The 15,065-nt window shown below is 40.2% G+C and overlaps 1 protein-coding gene across 1 annotated transcript in view; it reads left to right on the plus strand.

The window, feature by feature from the left end:
- The first annotated feature begins 366 nt into the window (after positions 1 to 366).
- LOC119885548 (synaptoporin) overlaps positions 367 to 15,065 on the plus strand; it is a 30,912-nt gene continuing 16,213 nt past the window's right edge. The window contains exons 1-3 of the mRNA XM_038695625.1: positions 367 to 487; positions 2,118 to 2,345; positions 2,474 to 2,539. Of these exons, the coding sequence (XP_038551553.1) occupies positions 2,328 to 2,345; positions 2,474 to 2,539 (84 nt within the window). The 5' untranslated portion in view covers positions 367 to 487; positions 2,118 to 2,327. The remainder of the gene's footprint in view (positions 488 to 2,117; positions 2,346 to 2,473; positions 2,540 to 15,065) is intronic.

The raw sequence follows: 15,065 nt of genomic DNA on the forward strand, positions 1-15,065 counted from the left end.
AGATTGAACCAGTTTACCTGAATAGATGTTGACATAATGTATTTCTAACCAAGTAAAACCTCAAGAATAAGTCTGCAATGAGAACTTGACTTTTAGCTTAACCATTCAAAAATTCTCTGACACATATTTCTTCCGCTGGCCTACATTAATATATCTTCTCCTCCATAGCAGCAATTGAAAGAATTTCGCCACTCAACATGCAGGTCCAGTCCTAATCTGCACTGAGTTGTGACTGAGAATAAAATGTCTTTTAATCATTAACACAAACAGGCAGGAGGTTTTCTAGACTTCCCTTGACAGAAATATTTGAACTAACTGCTGTTTCCGCAGTACTTGCATCACAGTGTATGTGTGTGTGTGTGTGTGTGTGTGTGTGTGTGTGTGTCATAGGTGTGTGTATGAGCATGCATGAATGGAGAGCCTGGCTTGTTCCTGGCTGTCACAAATTGCATAAGGTCCCTACGAAGTGAGTCAAGTTTCCAGTGGGGTAAGCGCTGTAACTTATTTTATAGCACTGCTACTTTTGAGCCATTATTCCAAAGTTTTGGGAGATAGCAAGCTGACCTTTCAGTCTACACAGGATTCAGCTCAGAAAAAAATCTGCTTAAAGGTATAGCTAGACTATTAGGAAATATGCTTATTAATTTTCTTGCCCAAGAATTAAATAATTAGATTGAAACCACTCTCATGCCTGCGCGCTAAATATGGTGGAGACGGTTAGCCTAATTTAGTATAAAGAAGTAAACAGGTGGAAACAGCTAGAATAGCTCTGTCCAAAGTTCATAACAAACACAATTAGCACTTCTAAAGCTCACTATTTAACACATCATGTGTTTAATCTGCAGGAAATGGCAAAACATCCATTTATGGTTGTAGGGGAATTATGTAGTGTCACCTATATCTTACTGTAACGTGATGTCAACAACCCAAGTCGCAGTGACTGTAGCACATAGCACACAAATTCTTGTAAAATCACAAATTATTGTATTTAGACTTCTGTTTGTGTATGAATATAACAAACATTTGAAACATGTTACTGAGCTTTAGAAGTGTTTATAAGCATATTTCTTATCTTTAGATAGAGCCAGTCAAGCTGTTTCTCCCCCATGCTTTCATCCTAAGCTAAACTAATCACTTGGCTCCAGCTCTGTACTCAGTTCATAGAGATCTAAGTGGTATTGATCTTTTAATCAAAAAGTAAATACAGGCATAGGTGTCATTAACACTGGGACACTGGGGACATGTCCCACCCACTTTTTGAAAGCATTTGTTAAAAAATGTTCTGAAAAATAGACTGCACCAAAAAATGTTAACTAACAAATAAAAAGCTTTGAGAAAGGTTTATTTGTACAATAAAAAAAACATGTAATGCATTTAAATATAGAAGAAACAAATGTGCATTGTCCAGGACCCCCAGACCACCATTTATATATTTCAGCATTTCATATTTCTTCAAAATCTTCTCGTCTTGTTTTTGAGCATCGTCAAGTCTCATATCATCAGGCCCCTAATCTGAGCCCTTATGTCCCCACCACTTTTCAACACAAAGTGATGGCCTTGAATCCAGGCATTTCCCTAAATGCCAAACTATTACTTTAAAGCCAAAACTTTTTCAGTATAAACATGACTTTTCTAACAGATAAAGGAGAATGTGCAGGCCATTTCTTAACCTTTGTGAAAGAAATTGTGTTATGCAACATTGTTTATTATGTCAATTTGGTCAGTCAAGTTTGATTAAGCATAGGAAATTTATTGTAGTCTATTATTAAAATGCATATAATAAGAATACATTTTTACAATATATTGATGCCCTAGCTGCAGCCTACAAATGATTATAACAGTCATAGATGATTTGAAATAATAGCCTACAACCAATTCCTAATAATTTCTGAGCTTCTCTTGACCTTGACCCAAACAAATATGGACAGGGAAGATTTTGAAATGAAGGTTTGAGATGATTTTACCTGGAGACCTTTTTTTTTTAAATTGCAGCTCTGTAGATCTATATGCTCAGTGTGTGTTGACAATATTAACGCCTCATATTGATAAAATACCAAATCAGTTCCCTCACTGTGTATAAAACAGTTCTCGACAAATAACAAAAAAATCTTTTTAAGGCGTCACTCCTCTTTGTGAAGGCCAATCCCCGCCTGTTTCCATGACAAACAAAGACGGAAAGGACTCGGGGTTTTCCGGTCAGAGTCGGAATCAGACCCGAGAGCCCCTGACTGTTACGCGCGACAGACATCTATCAGGTCGCTGGCTTGCGGATTCCGATTGTTTACAACCAATCAAACAATTAAGAAAGAAAGTAGCCTCCTGCTGAGATGGACACCGCTGATCAGGTGAGTCAGTCAACAAATACCAAGTTCATTTGGACTCAGAGATATGTGCGATTACCTGCCAAATTTGCCAATGTGTCGTTAATTGGTGATAGAAATGAGAATTGTACTCCCTCTGTGTCCTTATGCAGCTCGCGTCTGTGGGGACATTTCAAGTGCTAAAATTACCTCTGGGATTTATCCGTGTCTTGGAATGGGTGAGTTGGAACTTGTTATTTTGCATGCATTCAATTAATTATGCAGCGTGAATACATCGCTGAATTATATAAGTATTGATGTGTGTGGTGATGTTATTGCTAAATTGACTAAACATCTGGTTTTGACTTGATAAATCCCCGCATCTCTCTGGTGCAACTTCAACTTTATCACATCTGTTGGCTGTTTCGTGCCTAAATAGTGTGTTCGTGGTACTTCCACACGGTGAGGGACCTTACCAATCATCTCGGCTGTGGTCCGTTTCACCGTGACTAAATAGCTCAAGTTTATGTAAGGTTTTGTAGCTCCGTGAGAACTGCTTGCCAGGGGAAACCGCGGTGTAGCTTTTCAATTATGCGTATTTTGGACGCTGGATGCGCTGTGCGTTTTGCGCCAGTCCACAAAAAAATGCCCCATTTCACTCCAAGTGAAATGATATAACAGGAATCAACAATGAGAACGGGGTGTCCTAGCTCTGACTGAATCAAAGCTTTACTTCCTCTTTCTGTCTGGGTGCCGTTTGCAGCCTCTTGTGTTTATTGTACAGTGCAGAGAAGCCTAAAGGCAAAAAGAGATAAGTGATTTTCTTTGATGTGAGTTTAGAGAAATTACTGTAGCCATAAGGGTATTCAGCTTGTGCACAGATAGGCTGTGCATCTGTGAGTGTGTCTTTCCCACTTTTATAAATGCCATCAAATGCGAGAGAATCCTCGAGCAGCACTCCATGCTCCACAAAAATCAAATAAAAACAGATTTCCTTTTTTGATGTACAACTGGAGTGAACCTCGCTGGAACTCACTTTCATACAGACACATGACATTGACACACAAGGCAGATGAGAGATCCGTGAGGTGAGTTCCCCAGTGCGTCCCTTTCGGCTGTGACCAGATTCACTGTGATATTTGTGAGTCAGAGCCAAAGACCAAGCAGATGATCCAAAGCACCATCTGTATGATTAAGATAACACTCTGATATGTCCTATGTCCACTGTGTGTCCTATTGTTGCTCTACATATGCAAGATACAATTTGTTTTACACCCCCCACCCACCCCAACATACACCTGAGGAGGGCAGGCTACCACCACACCTTCATAACACTATTATAAAAGTGACCTTTTCATTGCTGTGCAACTGAAAAGAGGTAAACCTTTCTAACTTCTTTGCTGGCCAGTGGGCGTATACAAATCCAAACAATTCAAATAGTGACCCAGGTATTCTGATGTATTCTGCAGCACCAGCAGTGATGTACTTTTGGTTGCGTTGTTTCTCTCGCTGATCACACAATCTCACCTTTTCTGCCTCCATCTGAGGCCAAATGATGAAACTGCTCTGTTTTGGCCCATGATTAGTCTCGGATTCCAGCTCAGTTCTGCTCCACCCTCAGAAGACAGGTAGAGCTGTAGCATCTGAAGTAGTTTACACTCTTCCTATTCATATAGCTACTTTACAAACAAATCGAGAGAAGTCCTGAGAAAAAAGAAAAAGGGGATTGATCCTGATTCAATGGATGACACTATCAAGATATAGAAAAACACAATAGACAAATAAAACTTCCAATTTAATAAGGGAAACAAAAAAACTAATCAAAAAGCCAACAATTTGCAAGAGTAATGTGTTGTAATAATTTATTCAATTCATTTATGTACATACATACATATATGCATACACTCGTGACTTTTGGCAAGGACATTTATAGTTTGATGTAGTGTGTGATTTTAACCAGTACAGTACATAGGTCTACTGCAGGTCTTTGATACAGTCCACAGGAGCTGGTTCATTTCTCAAGTACTGGGTGCATTACTACACCAAGTGCTTACAGTAGGTCTTAAAAGAGACAGGTTTTTAAAAAACGTAATTAACATGGATGCAGCAGACCCATAAATATCATCAGGGTTTTTTTCACTCAGTCTTTCTCTTTCTCAAAAACTGATGCCAACATTACCCACAGCGCAATTCGCAGGTTACAGTGGTTTGGGAAGCTACCTTTGTTCCAACTTACATTTTTCAGATACAGCCGACACGCTGATTCAAGTGATATTACTTGACTTCTCACAGCTCCCCCTGGAGCCTCAAAAGGCTTGATACAACTTTTATGACATACTGTATATAGTATTACTTTCCCAAACCAGACAAGTATGTTGATATTTGACAGTTCTGCAAAACAAAACAAGAATGCCAATGAGTTTTTTTTACGTCCATTGCCAAAGGTTTAAAATTCTGGCTTTCTACAATATCTGTCCATGACAACTCGTATGGTTACAGTTAGACTGTGGTTATGGTAGGGTTGGGGTTAAGCAACTAAACTAAACTTGGTGTTGGGGAAATATTGTGATTGCAAATAATAAAAACCTTTGTTACTGGTCTATGACAGGATGCAACGCCGGTCTCCTGCATGATTGTAACATATGTTATACCTTGTTACATAAAAGCCACACCACTTCCTGCACTGGCCCTAAACATATTTCCTAGGGATACTGGACTGGGTTTTTCAGACTGCTGGAACAGTGACTTCCTTACAACCTTAACATTCAGCTGAAGACTGACATGGCAATCACTTGTGAAGAGTCTGTAAAACCACAAAAATAGTCATTCAGCTACTGTATCTGGGCTTATGACAATGCTTCATTAAAGCTCTGCAGTAAATTCCTTCCAACATTGTGACACCTGTAGAAACACATCTGTCAGTTTGGTTTGTTTACAAGCCCTCGGACATTAAAGGCTGTAGTTTAGACAGTGTTTCACATTTACTTTGCTATTATCAAGCATAATTGAACCCATGACTGTATGGCTGACTGTTCATGTGGACAGGGTTATTTAAAGATTATGTTAACGCTAGTTAAGATAGTTGCAACAGACTAGTAGGTTTCTTGCATCTTCAGTCAGAACTGGGTCTGCACAAGGATAAGGCAAAGTCATAATCAGCCACATCTGCAGGAGATTCTAGAGGATGATTTTACAGCTCAGTGTGTGTGTGTGTGTGTGTGTGTGCGTGCATGCATGCATGCAGGCTCTTGGCCTGGTGCACTGTCAGTGGCTGGCATATTCTGCTCCAAACAGCTGTAAGGCCCCCTCCTCTCCATCATGGACCAACTCATGCAGAAGCTGTCCTTTGAGATGTGCCCAAACTATTCACTTCATGTATGTGAGAGTGTGTGTGTCTTCATGTGTTTGTGTTTGTGTGTGTGTGTGTGTGTGTGTGTGTGAGTGTGAGTGTGAGAGAGAGAGAGAGAGAGAGAGAAAGTAAAATTGTACACTTGATTGAGCACATGATGCAAATGATATACGTGCTTTTTTGTCATGGCTGTTGTATCATCTCACACGGGAGCAATTTTACAAGTACTGTATCAATTCAGTGGCTTCCTGTACCACAACAAAACTTGGGCTGATGAGTCACAAAGAATGAGTTCATCATGAGTCTAATTTATGAGTAACAGTCCTCCTCCCATCCTCAGTACTTTACTGTACACAGGTTTAGTGCCGTAGGGTGGGCAGAGCACAGTGCGCTGGATGTGGATACTAAAGTACTGCCTACTACATACTCAGTCAGTATGTTCTGCATACTAAATGAATGATCGTTACCAGCAGACTGTTCACACTGTTCTTCTCTGCATCACGTGACTGTACTGATCACAACATTAGTCCAAGCCACCGTTGAATAAAAAATTGTTTTCCACAAATGTAAATCAACGTTGCCTCTTCCACTCAATGTAGTGTTTTCTATTATTATTTTAAGGCAAATTAAAGAAAAGGGGAAAAACAGTAAAGGCTATTGTTTATGGTTCGTATTTGATTTAAAGTAGAAGTACGTAAAATATCTAAGATTGAAGATGAACTGGGTAATGTTAGCAGCTACTGTCGGTATACTTTACCAAGAAGCAGAAGAGGAGGCAGCAGAGCTGAGGAAGCCACTGCAAGTGAGAAGAGCCAGGAGGAGGAGGAGGAGGAGGATGGAGGTTTTGTACTATCTTATGCACACAAGGCAAATGTTAAAGTCCCATTGCGTTTATTGCGCGAGTTTGACTGCTGGACTACTCGCATGAGTGTTCACACACAATGCGACAACACAAATAAACACAAGTCGCCATAACTATTAACAATTTGCGGTGATTTAGTTGCATCAAACTGATGCCAAAATAACTACTAAAAACATCACGGTCGGGAGCTTGCAAGCAGGTGGTTGGCTAACCAGCTAACGTTAGCTCAACCTACGAACGAAAGTGCTACTTATGAATAAAGTTACTATTTCTGCATGTACGTGTCAGTTACTTTTATATTACATGCTAGTAGTGCTTACAGTCAAAATACATGCTCATAAAATTGAAAGGGAAATTGTCAGGGTTGCGGAGTGATTGCTGGTTACTTTATTTCTAGAAAGTCTGAAAAGTTAATGATAACCAGCCTTAAATACTTTACAGAGTCCATTTAGTCTGTACACATGTACTGTAAGGTCCATGCCAGTGAATACAGAAAGAATGGAAACTTTGCCGCGCCAGCTAGTAGTCATGAAACCAATTTTAAAACATTAAACATGGAAATATTGATCACAACATTGCTCACGTGCACCCACCTCTAGCTTGGAAGTGTTTTCTTTGCTAGAGGCACGTACGATACGTGAGAAAGAACCCTGTGTATGCAGTTGCGCTATTAACCCACCAGGTGGCTCCAAAACTACATAATGTAACACAAGCATATCAATTTTGTAGAAGTTCACAAGCGATTATTTCTAACTCTGTTACATCAGCAAGATGACACGCTTACAACTTTTAAAATGCATTTTTTCTGAATGGAGCTCGAACTGATCAGGGCTATTCTATGCTAACTTCTTTCATAGTAAAGTACAGGATAGCTGGAATCAAGTAACAGACACATATTTTCTGAACTCAGGCAGTGTCAGTGTACATTAGGCAGAAATGTTGCTGAAGTCGTCTGCTGCAATGGCTGCAGTGGTCTGTGTGACCATGGGGCAAGAGGGTTCTGTGAGTGTGACAGGCCAGCTGGCTTGCTAGCTATCCCAGCATGGCCTTGAAGTGGAGCTTCATCAATTTGATGATACATAGAAAACAGAGAAATAAAGAAGTAGAATTTTTGTGTATTGCAGGGTAGAGCTAGCTTTATTGTACAGCATTATTTATTAAAAAAAAGATTTTGGATCGGTTTCATAGTATTCACTAACCAATTAGTGGAGTATGGGCCAGCGAAAAATATCTAAATTCCTCTCTGTTCACAAACAATTTTAGGTTGTCACGTTGAGCTCTGGGGATATGCGATGGTCGTTTTAACCATTGTCTGACATTTGTCCTACTTACAAAGCTTTACATATCCTCCAGCTGTGTTTCCTACTATGTTTGTAAATGTAGCCTGAAAATGAAGAAGGAAGGTCAAACTGGAAAAACAAGATAACTACACACGTATGTATACTCTTGGAGTCAAAGCTGCCATGCATATATGTTGGACATGGTAAAACTATATATGTGCTATCTATTATTAGGTTCATCTGAAGAAAGCGTGAAATCAAATTCTTACTCTGATTAATGCAGACATCTTTTGTATTGCAAAGACATTACATATTGAGAGTCAGACCTTAATCTCCAAACATGCTGTTTATTTTCATTGGGAACTTGAGTGAGATGGACCAGAAATATTCTGTTATGTAAATACAGCAAAGCCTTGCATGAGTAAAATACACGACAGATTAAACAGCTTTTGAATGATTGGCAAAATTAGATTTATCGTTTATTTGGAAAAGCAACCTCAGTTCTTTCTCTTACTCTCTCTTTCTCTCTCTGTCTTTGTGTCTGTCACATTTTGTGCTATTTCTTCATTGACCTATCACCTTGGTAATGTGCTGTAGTTTAGGTTTCGACAATGTTCACAATAAAATTTCTGCAGGAGAAAACACGGAACACAGTAAAGACACACACACACACACACACACTCGTGTTTCATCATTTCAGAGGACATCACATTGACTCACATTCGTTTCCTGGAGACTTACCCTAACCACAACCACTACTTAGGCTAACCCTAACCTTTAAACCTGAAGCTGAACCTAACCTTACAAATCAAGTCTTTACTGTAAGATGTAATGATTTACATTATAGGGGACTTGTGTTTTGTCCCCAAAAAGATGGCGAGTCGCCACAATGCGACTGTGTAAACAGATTTATGTCCCACCAACATGAGTAATACATGCAAACACACACACATACACACCAAAGGAAAACAAGTGAAAGGAGGGAGAATCCGGGAGACAGGCGACAGCTGCTGACATATATCGCTAGAGACTTACCTTGTAAAAGATCTGTTTTTCCGCGCTGAAATCACAAAAAATGACACCTATTTTAAACGCTTCCAGAGATGACGTTAAGCTTGGAGTATCCATTTAAACAAACATCTCACTGTCATGGCGTCTCTTTGGGTGAGGCAGGTGAATTAGAGCAACAAGAAACTTTGGCAACACAAATTGCTCTACAGCTGCTGGTATCTGTCAGCCAATATAATCTTTAGTGTCTCCCATCGTTAAAAATTTTATGTCTGATGCCCCTCTTTACCCAGCTCTGAAAACAACTGTAGAATTATTATTTTATTTTTTGTGGCTTGTATGTGTTGCTATTTACATGGTATTTAAAGAGTGTTTAGAATTTTTAAAAAATGTAATTCTGTTAAATCCGGATGTTGCTGATCCTGAATACTCCTTTGTTTTTTGATTTTGTTTGAAATGCTAATGAAATAACTCCTACATCTTGAAGTTATTCCAACCTGCATTATAGGGACTGTTTAAGTCGCTGTTTGTCTTTAAGAAGCTCAAGAGAAGAGGAGGGTTTTTTTACACTACATGGCAGTGCTGTGTTTACAGCTTATTGTGATGTTACCCAAGAGACAAGAACTCAATTAACGCATGGAGATGCTTGACAATTTCTATTCCAATGTGCAATGGCTCTTTCATAGTAGCACACTCCAGGATTCTGGCTCTAACTTAAATTAAGGATTTGGTTAGAAAGATAAAAATCATTTCTGGAATGATTTTAGTGACCCCCTGACCTATCGTTTAGCTCCAGCAAAAGCAAATGGTCTTGCATACATTTGACTGGTCACTTTTGCTAAAGTATCTATATACGTATCTAAGTAACAATCCAGTAATAATGTTATCTCACAATAAGCTGGGGTTGGGGTAGCTGGTGAGCTCCTCAATGTGACGTGGCCTTTCCTGGCCCATCAGGTCAGAGCTGGACCTCTGTTTCCCTTGCAACCCTGAGACGAAGGTGGGCCATCTGTGACTCAGGCTGGGAAAGGTTAGCCTGTCTTCTCCTGTAGGTGGACATGTCTACTTGAACAAGGCGTCCCACACACACATAGTACATGCAGGAGCACAGGTGTCAAGATAGTATTTTCACAGACATGAGCATAAAGAAATTGAAATGTCACAAAGACACACTGTATTTATATTACTATGAACCAAGGTGTTATAATTAACTGTTATTGAAGCAAAACTGGAAACCTAGTGTTAAAAACATTTTAGTTCAGTACAATTCAGTTTTCTTCTCTCCGGATGCTCTGGCTTCCTCCCACCGTCCAAAGACATGCGGACTAGGTTGATTGGTGACCTTAAATTGTCCTTAGGTGTGAGTGTGAGCGTGAGTGGTTGTTTGTCTACGTGTGGCCCTGCGATGGACTGGCGACCTGTCCAGGGTGTACCTTGCCTTTCGCCCAATGTCAGCTGGGACTGGCTCCAGCCTCCCGCAACCCTGTACACAGGATAAGTGGTTGACGATGGATGGATGGATGGACAGTTCAGTTTTCAGTTTTACTGGTCATGTGTAGGTTAACACATGGTCAACAGTACAACTAAATGTGTGAAATGAGAGAAACATTAACCCCAACAATACAAGCACAAGTCATATTTAAATAATTTAATTTTATGGAATAAGATGAAGATAAATTTAAAACTATATACACAGATATAACACAATAAGAGTTATATGTTATATGAGATAAAGATAAAAATGATGAGTGTACACAACTGTATTGAATATCAGATGTGTTACATTCCTGGTCCGAAAAAATAAACCATCCTAAACTGTTTAGTTCATATGTTGAAGTAAAATTAAAAAATGAATTAATGCTAACTGAAACTGTAATGTGAATTTGTGAATAAAAAGAAGAAAGGACATGCACTGTGTATTTTGTAAATTTAACTAAAAAGTAAAGTGAAATTAAACAAAACAAAAACTGCTGAAAACTGGCAGATGCCACTGCAGTGCTTTTTTTTTTTTTTTACTATCTCAGTAGTCTCCAACAGAAGGGTTCTCCTGAGTCCCCCCCCCCACAGCTCTTCTACCTCAACACCTCCACACTTCTGCCTAACCACCTGATCCAACTCCAAATTGTGATCAGCTGACAGCTCTGTTAATCTGTTCTCCTGGGCATCCAAGACTGCACATCTGATGACATGTCATAAATGTATTGTGGTAATACAGATAGGCTTGTCATGTGGTTTGTTATGGACTGTCCATGACACCATATTAACTCCAGAGGACTACCATTATGTTCGGTCATTCACACTTTCACAAATTTGACCCCCAATCCAAACCCGGTCCTTAACCTTGACCTCTAATATTCCCTTTTAGAAGTGAGACCCAGGAAGTGACATGACTTTTATGGTTTTCTCATCTGTAGTTTTTTGTGAGGACATATCCTCTTCACGTATATAAATCCTGCACCTTGTACAAATACACACACACACACACACACACACACAGCAGGGTTCTATTGGGTGCCCCCAGCTTAATAAAAGTGCAGTGACTACCCCCTCAGGGCAAAGGGACCAGATTCCAGCTAGGTCACCTGACTAAGTAGCCATGGAAACCCCATAGGGAGAAGAGGAGCGCCAAGAAGGGACGCTGTTACAAAAACAAATGAAGATTTTCTGCCTGCTTGCGGTCGGTCAAGCTTATAGAGGGAGAGAGCAGAGAGATAGTGGGAAAGATGAATCTGGGCTATGCAGGGCACAACGCTTCCCGTGCTGGATGGGATTAGCCGCTGCTAAATGAGCTACTGATTTTGTTCTGTGGGGCTGCTACTGAAACACAGATCAGACAGCTTTCACATGAAGGCTTGTGGCCGTTGCTTCTTTGTGTAACTTTTGTGGTCAGTGAAGTTGGGTTTTTCTCATTAATACAGCAGCATAGATCAATATCACTGACGCATACCCACATTTGTTTGATGAGAAGGAAAATTCTTTTTTATTAGGTGTGAAAGTAAGAATGTAATAGTGAACTGCGTTTTTTTTCTAACCAACTTAATTTTGAGTAAGGTGTCATCAGTGTTTATTGAAAAGTGGAAAAGGAAATTGCTCATGGGAAAATAAGACTTTTTTTATCATTTCAAGTGGATTAAAAACAAAAAAAATCACAAAAACTGGATATTTCTTCCATTTCTCATCACCAGTAAATCAGTAGGGTTGAATTTCCCTCATCACTCTTTTTCCAAACTTCATTTCTGCTCGCACCAATGTGCTTCTATTGCTGATCTGCGTTTGTCGTTTTGTTTTGTGCTTAACTAGCTGGCGTAAAATTGCTCATGTTTGCACACTGCAGCAGTGACAGCAAGTGAAACTGTGTGTGTGTGTGTGTCTTTGCGGACTGTGGCTAATGCTTCTGCCTGAGTGGAGAGAGTGAGATATTTTTACTCTACGTTCACATACATACACATTGCATGCTCACATCTTGGCCCTTAAACACTCATGCACGGCGAGGTTACACAAATGATTGGAAATGGGAATGCTGTCTGAACAGACAAACATGACTACACGCGACAAATGCAAACACGCACATAACACACAAAAGTCGGTGCCTGGGCATATTGGAAGGACGGGCATACAAGTTTATAATTATACACTGGCTACTGCATCCACAGTAGCATGTTAAATGAATTAAGATCACCAGCCTGAAACAGCTAAATGCACTAAAAAACTAATTGGTTGTTGAGCAGAGACTGACACAAAATAAATGTTTTTGTTCATGTTCATTTTATATAAATCATTTCAAATTCTTTTCTTAATCCTTCTGAAAAAAAGTGCGTAGTTATCTACTATCAGGGCCTGCTGACTACAAAACTGTGATGTGTATTTATCTGCAGTAATAAACATTTATTACTTATAGTTTCATTAGCATAGTCCACTGGTTAAACAGCCAATGCACTTAGGTTTTTTTTGGATTTTCTTAGAAGACAATAACGTGAAAAAAAAAAGCTTCTACTTCTTCAGCATACAAACATGCTTGATAGATGATGACCTACACAGTCTGATGCAGTTAAACAAACCAGCATGTGAATAGGCAGCTAGTTTAAGCTACAAAAGCTAACCCAGTGGGCTCATTTCTGTGTTTGCTACAGGTCCATTCATGTAAAATTGAAGTTTAATTGGAAAGCTTGAGACTTTGCCTGATCCCTATGAATATACGGTATTTTATTTCATTATTTTTAAAATAGTCTTAATTGAAATTTCAGTTATAGCAGCTTTATGAGGTCTTACACCGACACTGAGTCGTTTGACTTGAAATTATAGTAGAGGATAAGCAATTTGAAAAAGATGTGCCTCCCTTTCTCCATCTCTGTCTCACTCTCTGTTTCATCTCTTTCTTTCTGTCTTCATAAAGAGTGTCCTAGATTTTTTTTCCTTTCCAGTCATACAGAGAGAGGAGCTGAACATCTGAGGTATTTTTCTCCTCCTGAGGCGGCCACTTGACACTGCAACGATCCCAATCGACTTGAATGGAGCAGGTGGACGGTGTGTGTGTGTGTATGGCATTTAGGTTTGTGAAAACGTCAAGTGCACTCATCAGTGAATGCACCTTTTAGATCGTCTGCCACTTAACGTGATCCTCACCTCACCACTCGGCACTGCCTGCATGGCTTCCTCTGCCACTCTTATCAAGTCTTATTGTTTGAGCAGCTCCTCCGTTTTCTCTCGTCATCCCTCTTATTTTAGTTATTTTTTTATTTTAGCAAGCCACCATTCCTTAAAAACTTTCTGCCTTTCTGCTCACTTCACTTCCCCAATTGTTTCTCTATGTAGTTCCTCTTTTTTTCCTACGTATTAGATTTTCTGTTTTTCACAATGGACGCTGTGTGTATTAATGACAGCAGTTGTGATTGCTGGTGGTTAAGCCTGTGGATCAGTTTCATAATCCTCAGGCAGCCTCCGCTCTTTCACAGTGTTCATTCATGTCTTCATTTGAGCCTCCAACCCTGTTCGAGCTACACTTAAGTCCCCTCAGACAGAATCCTTGGGCTGTTGTTCACACCCACTCGCCTAAATCTGTAGATAAATTGTATTTTTTAAATCTTTAATTGAAGTGCAAATATACCTTACATTGGTTTGAAAGCAAATGATGGTCTTCACAGTAGTGCTGTGATCTTCAATGCCATGTAGGTCAGTGGAGAAGAGGGCAAACGGGGAGATGTTTCAGAGCTTTGTTTGCACTGCAGACAGTTTTCATTCCTGTACCCTGGCTTTTCTCTCTTCCTCTCTCTGTATCGGTCTCTCTGTTGCTTCCGCCCTCTCTCCCTCTCTCTCTTTCCCTCTCTATCTTGTTCCCTGAGGAGCCCAGCTGTGAGAGGCAGATAAACACACGGGGCGCGGGGCTTAGCACCCACCCTCCTTCCACAATGCCACGCTCTCCTGTTCAAAGGCCCCAGCCAGAAATGAGAAGGGCTAAACCCGTGCCGAAAATCACAGGGAGAGGAGGCAGCTGCAGGAGAGAGAGAGAGAGAGAGAGAGTATAGAGACATACAGAGAGAGAGATGTTTATCTGGGGGTGTTTGTGATAATTAGGAGGGAGCATTTATTCTCTCTCTTCTGGTCACTTTTCTTCTACCATTTGTTGGTTCAGATAAGCCCATGCCACAGTCTGATTGTACAGTATTTGTCGGTTTGTTTAGCTGCATATGATTTAGCCACATATGTGAATTTGTTGCGCGTGTGCAGACGTACAGTACGAGCACATTTTTGTGTGTTTGTTTGTGGCCTATCTAGTGTGTTTGTTTGTGGTCTATGTAGTGAATCACTTAAAAACACTTCAGTAGAGGGATTCCCTGCAGAGGTTCCAGCTGTGCACCACGACAGCCAGGTAAGCAGCACTCAGCCTCCACCTGAGGCCTGAAGCTGCAGGAACCAAGTGAAAATGTGAGGCCTCAGTTTGTCACACAGCATTCGGCTTTGATCTGGGCCGACCTAACCCAGCCAAGCCTAGCCCAGCCCCTTGAGACCCTTAGCCTCGCAAAGCATCACCTAGTATTGTGTATTCTGAGCAAGTTCAAAATATTCAAAAGTAGCCACCCAGCAGAAAAGACTGGATAGTAGATACTGGCTTCTTTTCATATATGTTGAAATCTCTTGCATGTGGGTCTATATGCACACAATATAGCAAATATCAGAGCATGCTGAGGCGCACAGTGCACAGAAGTCACCAACTTTCTGCAGAGTCAATAGCTACAGACTTCTAAACGTCGTGTGGCCTTCTGATTAGC

This window comes from Micropterus salmoides, unplaced genomic scaffold, assembly GCF_014851395.1.
Source record: "Micropterus salmoides isolate LMB-PRFRI ecotype aquatic unplaced genomic scaffold, ASM1485139v1 Ms_hic_scaffold_4, whole genome shotgun sequence".
Taxonomy (NCBI): Eukaryota; Metazoa; Chordata; class Actinopteri; order Centrarchiformes; family Centrarchidae; genus Micropterus; species Micropterus salmoides.